We start from the raw sequence: 12,114 nt of genomic DNA, 5'->3' as shown, positions 1-12,114 counted from the left end.
TTTTGATTTTTAATTGTTTTAAAATATTTTCAATATTAATACATATTATTTGGTTAGAAATCATACTAAACTGATTTTTTTATTAATTTATTATATTTTCTTATAATATGTATGTATTTTATTAAATTTAATTTACTTAATTTTGAGATAAAAGATAGTTTTATTAAATTGTACAATTATGTCTTAGTTTGTTAGAGGGATTGGCACAGAACCGAATGTCTTAGGATTATTACGAAAGATCATAACTTTTTAAGCCTTTAACTTTTTGATCGAATTCTGAACTTTAAAGTTTCATTCTTAAATTTTAGGCTATTAAGATATTTGTGAAAATCGTTGCTTATATGTCAGTTCAATAGATCAAGTAAATGACCCAACATTCTATTTTATTTATGTAATATATGAGATTTTGTCCATGTTCTGCGAAAATCGAGTTAAGCATGCTAACATAGTTTTAAATTTATAGAATGTATATTTTTGAAATATCTAAGTTTTATATTTTCTTAAATTAGATTATTTGATTAATTTTGAAAAATATGTTACTAGATTTCATTTATATATATATATATATATATATGTGGTATTCAATTATAATTTTGGCATATAGTGTAAAAAATATGCATCTATTCATGTTTTATGTGATCAAGTTTTATGATTTTAAATTTGCTGCTATGTTCCAACCCTATCAATGACGGTAAAACATTGGCCATATCAACATGTATTTTTGGTTTAGAAACCTATTTTAACCGTGTCATTGATTTAGAATAGGGGTTTTGACCTATTGCTATTAGGTTGATTTGTGATTTTTGTTTTGACTCAATGTCACTGGAGTTAATTATGGTTTTTGTTTCGAAACTATTTTTTTAAAAAAATAAAAACATAAAATATATAGAAAATAAAAATTATTTTGAAAAAAAAATAAAAACATAAAATATTTTCAAAAATCAAACTGAGTTTAAGAATTTCTTATCACGGGGCTATAACTTTAGCTTCGCAATTCGTGCGACCTTAGATGAACAAAATAGTCACAAAAAAAGCAATGTCCATAAGGCGTTTGAGTAAATGCTTTTAATATATTTTTTAACTCAAAGAATAAGATACAATGAATAATTATAAATGAGGGAAACCTTCTATTTATAGTTGAGTTTCACCAAATCTAACAATATAACTAGCTTGACATCAACGGATGAGATTGAAGTCTATCAACAATTAAGGGATTTATATAATCCCTAATATTACAAAATTAAATTTTATCATATTACAAATCTTCTAAGATTATTTTTCATATTTATCAAGGTATCCCTAATTTTCGATAAGTGCTTTTATCGGGCCACCAAGACTTCAAGTAGACAGATTTTTCTACATGTTTTACAAATCAAACTAGTTCAAGTGAGCTAAATGAGTCCCATTTAATAGATTAACTTACATGGAACATTTTTTATGCTTTGATCACAAACTTTGAGCTGTGCCCCATGACATTCTTTAAAACTTCAATTTCAGGTTCACTTTCAATTCCCTCTAGATTACCATCAGTATCTTGACTAACCCTTACATGTTTGCCTTAGAAGCCAATTTCTATTTAGCAGCTTACAACACCTCATCATTATCACCATCTAACAAATATCTAGTTCAAAGTTTTCTACAATATGCTATGACAAGAATTTTTTTCTGATGGATTACTCCGGTAATGAAACAAGGTTATAAAAGACCTATCACTGAAAGGGACGTTAAGTTGGATACATAAGATCAGACCAAAATACTGATTCATAAGTTAGCATCATGCTACTTCCCTTGCATTTGCTTCCACATGATAATGCATACAATCACTCAAAGATAGCGATTTCTAAGCCATGGCTTCTGAGAGCACTGAATAGTATAGCTTGGGAGGAAGGTTAGTTAGCTATGTGATTACATTTTTCCCTTCCTTTATAATAGTGATAATGATTAATGAGAACTTATGCATTTTGAAGAATTCTTTTGTCAAGTCTAGATGTTATTACCGATCGACACTGAACCGACACACCGTTTAATCTTTTGCATATATACAAGGTACACCCATTCAGTACCGATTGATAAGTTCTAGTCATTCAAATAAAAATGTATATTTGATTTTTCTAACCAGTTTTCAACTCTTTCTCTATTTCTTTTTGAGGTGTATCTTTTAGTGATTAACAACCTTGAAATTAATAAATATGTGCAATTCCCCTATGTACTATGCTCATCTTGCTGCATCTTGAGCTCGATTTTATATGGAAAAATTATTATTCCCCAAATAGGTTAATACAATGTTTTACGGGTTAATACAAAATTTAAAATTCTAATAATATAAAAGGTAAAAATATATATTCTAAAAAAATCTAATTATATTTATACCATACATAATATGCAAACGTCATGAGTTGATTAAACATTAACATAATTGTGAAAATACACAAATGTTAAAATTATAAATCTAAGTTATATAGTATTCATACTGGATCATTGAATTTATTTAATGTTCCACTTTTTATTATTTTTGATAAAAGAAAAATTAGGTGGGATTATTAGGATTAAATCTAAATTTTCATGTAACAACATAAATATTTTTCTGCTAAATCAAAAGGTTATTGGCTAAATTAAAATATTATTATTCATTCTTATATTACTATCCATTTAAATATTCAAATAAATGGTGAAATTAAAATATTATATCCTTTTCTAGTATCAGAGTGTATAAGAAATATTACCTAATTTTAAATTAAATAAATGGCTTCTTTGAAACTCATTTGCTTTCCAATAAAAACCCAAATGAGGAAAAAAAAACCCAAGCAAAAACCATAATGTAATCTCTTACTATAAATAATGACTTTTTGATTTTCTATTTAAATCAGCATATACATAAATAAAATTTTAATATCAGAAATTAGGAACATTGGAAAGATTTACCATATTTTGAAGCAGATTTGACGATGATAATATATTCATTTATATATTGTTTTAGTACTAAATTGATATCAAGTAGTTTATATTTTATTTTGGTCAGAAATTTCGATGCCTTCGATTAGTCAATGTGTTTTAACCCGTTTCAGTCAATATTGATTTATACCAATTAGTACCAAATTTTAATATTCTAAACTAATTTTTAATTTTTTATTTTAGTTATTTTAATTTTTCTATAATTATATTAAAATTAAAAACTATTAAATTAAATTGTTATTTACATGAATGCTTGTGTGTATATGATACATAATTTAGTTTTATAAAAAATTAAGAAATTAAAACATTAATTTATCAAGAAAATAAAATGAGACAATAAAAATATATATAATAATCATTTATATATATGTAAAAACATTTAAAAACATCGATAAATTCAATATAACATATTAATATCAACCCTAAAACAGTACATTCACCGATATCGTTGCATGATGGAGGATATGGACTGAAACTAGTATAATAAATGTGGGACAACAGTGTGTCTGTGTCCAGTCAGCCACACAATCACAGTTTAATAATACGACCCAAAGCATAAATGTGGTTCAAAAATTGACAAATCATAACATTCCCTTCAATTATAATACATCAAACCTTGATCAATCTCCATCTTTTTCCTTACAACAGTTTCTATACTTATTTTTAAAAAAACCAGTGAAATGAGCAGAGCCCACCACCAACCAAATTGATCTTATATGTCCCTTCTAGCCACATACTTGCTCCTCACATTTACTCAAACTGCACCCTACTTTTGTTTCATATGTTCTTCACCCATTTATACAGTACCAAGTTACTCAACAAGCCAAATATTACTATTGCAGGAAGAGCACATTACCATGAAATCTCTTCAAATGCCTCACTCTCAAAGTCCTGTTGGAAGTGACGCCGATGGCACCGATCATCAACCCTATGACCAAAGCATCGTCGTTCCAAATAAGCTCATCCTGGCAGCTGATAGCTTTGAAAGGAAAGAACTCTCATGGTAAAAAAAACATGTATTCCTTGCTATTCAAGCTCTTAAAACTTCATTCCAGAACACTATAATTTCCAACTAATAATTGCTGTGTAATCAATAAAAACGTTTAGATGCATACAGAGTATATTATCTCCAGCTCATGCGGTTCGTTTCTTTTTTGAGCGAATGCAGGTTTGCCACAACTCAAATCCCTACAGATTTAGCAATCCAAGTTCAGGATGTCATCTTTAATGTTCACAAGGTAACCTGCAAACATAAAAAAGATCTTGTGTGGCATCCGAGTGACGTGCATAATCATTAGGATTTAGGACCCTTTCTTTTTCTTGTTCTCCTTCTTTACTCGAACCCTTCTTTAGCGAAACTAAACTGCAATAATCAAGAACATTAAATAAGAAAAAATAGATAAAACATAGAGTAAGGCAACTGGAGGACATTCCAAGTCCCTTGTGATATGATGTGATATATATATATATATATATGTATAGAATATTGGAAAATAAAAAAATTTGGCTTTCAACCCTGATTTATCACAGTTTCAGATTTCTACGATTCAAACTTTTTCCTAGAGAACAAAACTCTGAATATTCTCTGACCAAGTTGGAAGATGAAAGAAACCAGTTATTCTTTCGATGTACTCATATCAATTAACATAATATCTTACCAACTTGAAAATTAATGAATAAAAAGATGGAAAACCAACCATGGTATCTAACCAATAGCTCTCATATGTTTCTCCTGAAACAGTATCCCTTGGTATCAAAATGTGGCTACATCAGACAGCTGGAACTTCAGCCTTCAATCTCAAAATTCAGGCATGATCTCAAGCTTGAGAAATTTCCAGGTGGACCAGATACATTTGAGATGATTCTACAATTTTGTTACGGTCTCCCAGCAGACTTGAACCCAAATAATATAGCAGCACTTAGATGTGCATCTGAATATCTAGAGATGACAGAAGAATTTGAAGATGGAAATCTCATAACCAAGGCAGAAGCTTTTCTAACGTTTGTAGTCCTGGCTTCCTGGAAAGACACTATTACAGTCCTCAAATCTTGTGAAACCCTGTCTCCATGGGCAGAAAACCTTCAGATTGTCAGAAGATGTTGCGACTCAATAGCTTATAAGGCCTCAAGAGAGAATTCATCAACTGGAGAAATAGTTAGTGAAGAAAGCTGGTGGTTTGACGACATGGCTACCCTTCGCATTGATCATTTCATGAGGATTACGACAGCAATTAGAGCAAAAGGAACAAAAGCAGAGATCATAGGGAAATGCATAATGCATTATGCAGGTAAGTGGCTGCCAGACATGGATGGGGGACTGGAAGGACTGAGAGGATATGTATTTGGAAAGAGTGAGTTGCAATTCAGTGTTTTGAGAAGGAAGGAAGAAGAGAGTGCAGGACAAAACAAGGAACAAAGAACGATTATCGAAAGCTTAGTAAGCATGCTTCCTTCTCAAAATGGAGCTGTTTCATGTAAGTTCTTGTTGCAGATGTTGAAAACAGCCATGGTGTATTCTGCATCTCCAGCTCTTATAACAGATCTAGAAAAGAGAATTGGATTGATGCTGGAAGATGCCAATGCAAACGATCTACTGATTCCTAATTATAAGGATGAAGATCAAGGACTAATGCTAAAGTGAGTATTCTACCATCTACCTCATTCATAGATTATACAATTTAGCAAGCTAATGAAACTCTCCAGAGGAGAATTCCTTTCATAACCATGCAATAAGACTGCTTTATACTCCAACTCATATATACCTTCTTCAACAGTTCACCTGAGCAGCGAACGATGCACAACATAGATGTGGTGCAAAGGATTTTGGACTATTTCCTGATGCATGAACAACAACAACAGCAACAAAAGATAGGGAAAACAACTGTTAGTAAGCTATTGGACAATTACTTGGCTGAAATAGCAAGGGATCCAAACCTTTCCATCACAAAATTTCAAGCTCTTGCTGAATCCTTGCCAGAAAATGCTCGATCATGTGATGACGGTCTCTATAGAGCCATTGATATCTATCTAAAGGTTACTTGCTAAGCCTCTTATTCCTTTTATATCACTTGTTGACATTTGATCTTAATATTTAAACTTGATATCCTTTTCAGACTCATCCTTCATTATCTGAGCATGACCGCAGAAGATTATGCAAAATAATGAACTGTGAAAAACTATCATTTGATGCATGCATGCATGCTGCACAAAATGATCGGCTGCCCCTAAGAATTGTTGTCCAGGTAACTTAATTCAGAACTTCATATTTAAAATCTTTAATTGCATCAGTATTTCCCATGACAGTTTGTACTGTATCAGCTATCAAGCTCAATGAGCCGATTCTTAATTACACAAAACTACCAATTCATGGTTCTAAAGCAAAACAAGATTGTGGCATTAAGCAGTAAAGTATAATATAGACAGAGGTTGTCAGCATTAGGCACACATCTATATAACTACTTTTCATTGATAAGCATATCATCTAGTGAAAACACCTAGAGACAATCCGATACAGTGCACATTCATAGCAGGAAAAGTTCAAGTAAACTATATGAGCAAAAACTAATAGATAAATCAATCACAGATCACTTAAAAGCAGAAAAATCAAATATATTCACTGGAGAAGAAGGAAAAACAGGGTCAAAAGGACAATTATGGACACCAGAAGGTAATGTTTAGATGTTTCCAAGCTTTAAACTACGTAGTGAATCCAAAGAACTTATCTTGATTACATGCATCTAATAACATAATATTGGAATTAAATGCCATCAGAATGAAGAGAAGGTGCAGTCAAGGGAAAGCTATTGATATTCTGAATCTCTGATAGTAGATAAGCTCACCAGGCATAAACTCATCTCTGAAAGCTAACAAGGTCCATGTACTTAATACATGCAGGTTTTATTTTCAGAGCAAGCAAAGATGAGGATGGCAATGCAAGGTAAGGAATCATCAATAATAGCTGATAATTCTGAACAAGAGGAACCCCGACCATCCACAAACACAGAGATAAAGAACCTCAAATCAGAACTCGAGAATGTGAAGACAAAGATGGCAGAACTACAAAATGACTACTCTGACCTTCAGCAAGAGTATGAGAAGATAACAAGCAAGCACAAGAATGCATCACCTTGGATTTTGAACTGGAGGAAGATTAAGAACTCTTTACATGTGGTGGCAGAAAATGATGACAATGGAGATGGACAGCAAAGGCAAAATAAACCTGGTTTTAGACTCAGCTTTAGACGCAGGCGATCGGTGTCGTAAGCTCATTCACAGTAAGCATCTTATGATGCAAATGCTCAAGCAGCTCAAACCAAGCAATAGCCTCAACAACATTATTTGCGTATTTTTCCATCTTTGACTAGCTTATTACACAAGGTTACAATGCATGTTATCATCATAAATACCTAATCTTAAAGTATCACTGCATCTGTTTCTTCTAAATGAAGGATGCAAGGAACATGTTCATAATGGAAAAGGAACTGTGATCTCAGTCATGTAAATCTTAATGGATAATCTGTTATTAGACCAAAGCAAATATTCATAAAGGCATTGTTCAGCTTTTATTAATCCAAAGCAAACATACATAAAGGCATTGGATTTCTTAACAAGGCATCGGATTTCTTAACAAGGCATCGGATCATTCATAGAAATTTGATCAACAATCATCAATTCAATAACACTCAACCCTTTTGCAAAAACCACAATACTGATTATGCTCTATCAATCAAAAAGAAGAAAAACCATAATACTTCAATGAAATACAAAAAGAAACTTAATCATGGGCACCTCCCATTAAAACTCTTATTAAGAACCTACCTACCATGTTGAGAGTAGGGACTTTGCCGACATCGATACCGTAGAGGGACTGGAGGAGGCGTTTAATCTCTATCTTGGATGCCGATGGGATGGTTTTGAGAGCTATTTCTTTGATGTTGGCCAAAGTGTTTGGCATCAATAGCTTGATTGCAAGGCTCGCCAAGTTTACAACTCGTCTTCCTAATCTACTACCCATTTTCTACCTTTCCCTTCTTCAGGCAACTCTGGGTTCTCTTCTTTTTCCCTGGTGGAGCTCAGAGATAGAATGGTAACTGAAGTGGGTTTTTTTTGGTAAGGTTTCTGCAGAAGGAAACCAGTGCCAGTGCTTACTCTACTTTCATTTTTGGTTAAAATCTGTCACTAGTGCTTCTAGTTTTCATAAATTTAGAATTTAATCTCTGTATTTTAGATCTAAAAATTATTTTATTAAATTCACCTTCATTACAACATAGTAAAAAACTAAATTTTAAAAATATATATATATATATATATATATATATAAATTAAATTTTAAATTTATGAAAAGTCCGTAAATTATGGCAAGAAGTTCTATTCTCCATTTTTATCTAGCAGCTTTATCTTGAGCTAATCTAAAAATTATGTTTAATATTAACGGACCATTGAGAAAACTTCAGCTTGTGAATTAGTAAGCACTGGCCATTAATATTGGTGCTAACACACGTATTTGAGCTCTTCTTGGTTACAAACACAAGCCCGAACGTTCGTTATTGATAAATTTTGAGTAAAAATATTAGAAAAAAAAAAGTTTAGATAAAAAAAAATTTAAACTCGTTTGAAATACAAGCTAGATTCGATTTTTAATATTCAAACCTCTGCTTGGCTCAACCTGGCCCTTTTTCAAATTTATAATTATTTTTCTTTTTTTATGCATTATGTATTTTATTATTTTATATAGTATAAAAGTTCAATATACTGTGTTATATGGTAAATATTAAAAATATGTTCATTTGAATAAAAACAAATTTTAAAAAATAAAACTAAAAAAATATAAACATATTTAAATAAATTCATGTTAACCATTTACAAATACGATGAAATTTAGCAAAATTTAAAACATATTTTAGGGTGAGATTATTTAACTACACATGCTAATTAATATCATTTATGCGTTGGCCTAAAGCTGACTTGACCCATGAATTCTTCTATCTGTCTTTGTCGTGGAAAACTGAGTGAATAAATTTATAAATCATATTATTTGAATACTCATTGAAAAATGCTTGTATGCAAATTAAATTTTAATATAACCTATGGAATCAAAGTGCATTATCACGTGATTATCACTCTCTAAATCGGAAAATAAAAACGACTAAGAATTTGTTCTACAATCATCTCATAAATGGAATAAATAAAAAAAAGGGGATATCGAAAAGCTTCTTTTAACCTCACTTGTGAAGTTAAAACATTCTAATGCTCGTATATCTCGAAATATAATGCCTATAATCCATATATTGCAAGTAACATTTAGCTTGTGAACAAAAAAGAAAACATTATGAAGTATATGAATAAGCACTTGTATGTACAAGGTTGGGCAAGTATGTATAATGAAATGTACAATTGAAAGAAATATTCACATTCGGGTCGTTAATTGAGTCGGCAAACAGCAAAAGAAGATCGTACCGAACAAAAATCGTCATGAGAACCAGCAGCCGGTGTGAAGTTTTTTACCAGCGGCAAATTCCAGGCATCTCTGTTCTGCTTGAAGCAAGTATTTCCTCGTATTTTGATCCGTGTACGAAGCCCCACAACTACGATACAAATGAATGAATTACAAAGAAGTCAAATACGAATACACAAAGCAAATGGAACAGTGACATTGGTGGGGAACGGAGCAAGAGAGAGAGAGACGGAAGTACGTCATGCATACCTCAACCTCCTTTACTTCGAAGTCTTTAGTGGACGCAAGACAGGGATTTCCGTAGGTTTCGGAGAACAAGCTAGATCCATTCAAACTAATTACATAAAAAAATATCTTAATATATCAGAACGCAGTGTTTCATTAACTAGTTTATCAGCATCACATTTTATATAAAAGAACCCAAGGGGACAGATAACTCACAGATCACCATCTAGATAGAGCGCAAAATGGCCGCCACCACCCATTGCTAGAAATTCTGTGGAACAGAGAGTGAAATATCGATTCGCACCTGTTCCATGTTCACAATTAGATCTACCAAGTTTACTCAGAGAGAAACTGTTCTAAATATCAACAATTAGGTCAGCATGCTTGAGTTCCATGTCATTTTCAGCTGTCAGTATACTACATTCCAACACAGACACACACATACACATGATCTTTGTGCGATAGTAACAATTTCAAAATGATATACAAAGATGGGAATACCTGTTGGACGGTATATAACCGGGCCACCAGGTCCATTTGTGAAAACGAAGGTATTATTTGTTCCCTGTTCAAAATGTAAATTCAACTTCAACAAACTACTTATAAGAAATACTAGCTGGAGACGATTAGTGTTTTCTTTTCAGCATCACCTGATATTTCTTATTAGTCGGTTTTAGGGGCGCCTCAACCAGGCCACCAAACACTGCACCTTTACGGTCTCCAACAACCTGCAAGAAAATAATGGCATCAGCCCATTGATCTAACCGGAACAACATGAATCATCAACAAGAACAATAATGCTATAAAGTTAACCATTACCAGTAAACTGAGGCCGGGCCAGAGCACGCTTCTTCTATACAATGTTGACAGTGATATACCGTGCCTCCATGTACTGCAAAGGCCGGCAGAGATTTATCAAGGAAAGGACAATAAACTGTTTCTTGAAATACGTGAAACTAAACATCCTAAGAAAGACCAAATTCAGTCCACTGAACCGAAAAGCAATGAAATTTCACCTGTAGAGCAATAACCACTTTCTCCCTTGAACAAGAGCCGGAAGTGATCCATAAAGGGCATTTCTTGTTTTCTCCGTAAGAAGCAATGATGGTTCAGAAGTTTCCGGAAGATCTTCAGAATCCAAATGTTCCTCGACATTTTGCATATGTCTCATCTCAAGTCCGTCGAATTTAGCACCAGCCTTATCATCATCATCATCATCACTTTTCTTGGCAGAATCGACCTTGTTGTCTTGATTTCGGTATCCAATTATCCTAGTAGCTTGGTAAAGAGCTCTAAATGATTGCTTACCTTTAGAAAGTAAGCTTTTCCTTACACCATTCTCTTTCGTTTTTGTGTCGGATCCATCACCAGTTTCCTCTCGATCATCTTCCTCATCAAGGTTCACATTGTGACCTGATTCCGAAGAAGACAATAACGAATAGAGGAATGCGGTAAAGGAAGACGTATCGGGGCCATCAACAAGATCCCCCCTATCATCCTCTTTGTTAATTGACTCTACTTGACTTATTTTTGGCTCACTCACAGTTTCCTACCATAAATAGAAAAACATATAGAGTTAAAAACTTGGAACACTGGTGCAAGCTTTCAACATAGGCTGGGATTGGTAACCATGTTCTTTTCATTGCAGAAAAGGTTCAAAATCACAAATTCACAACACCAAGCCTACAATCTAAAGTTCAGACAAAAAATTTTAACAAGCAATCTAATAAATTCTAATACCAGAAAAAGGTGAGACCTTAAGAAACTCAATCAAATACCTTCACAGCATGAACATTCAAAGCAATCAAAACAACGATAAGAAAAGCCCCTTTATCCAGGGTGTTGACCAAACAATAGAGCATGTCAACACCATCATCATCATAAACATTCATACGACAAGCAAAAAAAAAGGGGGGAAGCCTGTACAAGATATATAGAGATAAAGCAAAGGGAGAGAGGCACTTACAGGAGGCTTAGATGATTTATCAGAGATGGGGTTAAGAAGTCCAGTGGTAAGATCAGTTACAAAGTGCACAGCTTTGCTCTTCAAAGACCTTTTCTTTCCCATTTTTCCTCCCTTTTCTTCTATCCAATATTGCACAAAGATGAGATTTTTACACAAGTTCCGACCTTTTTTTTTGTTGTTGTTGATTTCAGAGGTGTCTGATGATCCTATATTTCATCCTTAATTCTCAAAAAAAGGGGAAAAAAACATTCTTCTGTTGGGTTCTACCAAATTGCCCAATACACCAAATTCAACAACAAAACCATGATTTAATAATACAATACCTATCTTTATGAAGAAACTACAAACCCAGTTTTTCTTTTTTAATCTTTCCTACCAAAAAAATAGGGAAAGAAAAAAGAGTACGTTTAAAGGAATAAAGAAAGTTTAGTGCTCATCCTGTTACATTTTTTTGTCAGCTGTTAAACAGTTGACACGTCCTTCTCTAGTGTCATGAATTGGATCCTGATTTAAGGTT

The 12,114-nt window shown here is 32.8% G+C and overlaps 2 protein-coding genes and 1 long non-coding RNA gene across 4 annotated transcripts; 1 reads left to right on the top strand and 2 right to left on the bottom strand.

Annotated features, from left to right (window-relative positions):
• Positions 1-3,297: 3,297 nt before the first annotated feature.
• Positions 3,298-8,142, bottom strand: LOC108465448 (uncharacterized). 2 transcript variants are annotated; one of them, XR_001868430.2, is made up of 2 exons: positions 7,771-8,142; positions 3,298-4,315 (listed from the first exon to the last, which is right to left on the bottom strand). It is a non-coding gene; the product is annotated as an uncharacterized LOC108465448 (long non-coding RNA). The 2 variants fall into 2 exon arrangements; XR_001868429.2 differs by having other exon boundaries at positions 7,775-8,142.
• Positions 3,669-7,499, top strand: LOC108465437 (BTB/POZ domain-containing protein DOT3). Its single transcript, XM_053023891.1, has 6 exons — positions 3,669-3,955; positions 4,121-4,190; positions 4,694-5,589; positions 5,727-5,985; positions 6,066-6,194; positions 6,847-7,499. The coding sequence occupies exons 1-6, from the start codon at positions 3,669-3,671 to the stop codon at positions 7,213-7,215; spliced, it is 2,010 nt and encodes a 669-aa protein (XP_052879851.1). The 3' UTR covers positions 7,216-7,499.
• Positions 8,143-9,177: 1,035 nt separating the features above from the next.
• LOC108466463 (uncharacterized) lies at positions 9,178-12,114 on the bottom strand. The gene is made up of 8 exons (XM_017766825.2): positions 11,598-12,114; positions 10,648-11,180; positions 10,451-10,523; positions 10,282-10,359; positions 10,133-10,196; positions 9,848-9,935; positions 9,656-9,740; positions 9,178-9,536 (listed from the first exon to the last, which is right to left on the bottom strand). Exons 1-8 carry the CDS (start codon positions 11,697-11,699, stop codon positions 9,453-9,455), a joined length of 1,107 nt encoding a protein of 368 aa, XP_017622314.1. The 5' UTR covers positions 11,700-12,114; the 3' UTR covers positions 9,178-9,452.

The sequence above is a fragment of the Gossypium arboreum genome, chromosome 2, assembly GCF_025698485.1.
Source record: "Gossypium arboreum isolate Shixiya-1 chromosome 2, ASM2569848v2, whole genome shotgun sequence".
NCBI classification, from domain to species: Eukaryota; Viridiplantae; Streptophyta; class Magnoliopsida; order Malvales; family Malvaceae; genus Gossypium; species Gossypium arboreum.
This window is presented reverse-complemented; position numbering and strand designations above follow the sequence as displayed.

What these genes read in the sequence shown, in the direction of transcription:
- LOC108465437 (XM_053023891.1), top strand. Translation starts at nt 3,669, where the DNA reads ATGTCCCTTCTAGCCACATACTTGCTCCTCACATTTACTCAAACTGCA. An exon ending in TCATCTTTAATGTTCACAAG is followed by an intron (nt 4,191 to 4,693) that starts GTAACCTGCAAA and finishes CTCCTGAAACAG; the next exon opens with TATCCCTTGGTATCAAAATG. An exon ending in GATCAAGGACTAATGCTAAA is followed by an intron (nt 5,590 to 5,726) that starts GTGAGTATTCTA and finishes CTTCTTCAACAG; the next exon opens with TTCACCTGAGCAGCGAACGA.
- LOC108466463 (XM_017766825.2), bottom strand. Translation starts at nt 11,699, where the DNA reads ATGGGAAAGAAAAGGTCTTTGAAGAGCAAAGCTGTGCACTTTGTAACT. An exon ending in ATAAATCATCTAAGCCTCCT is followed by an intron (nt 11,181 to 11,597) that starts GTAAGTGCCTCT and finishes TATTTATGGTAG; the next exon opens with GAAACTGTGAGTGAGCCAAA. An exon ending in GGTTATATACCGTCCAACAG is followed by an intron (nt 9,936 to 10,132) that starts GTATTCCCATCT and finishes AACATGGAACAG; the next exon opens with GTGCGAATCGATATTTCACT.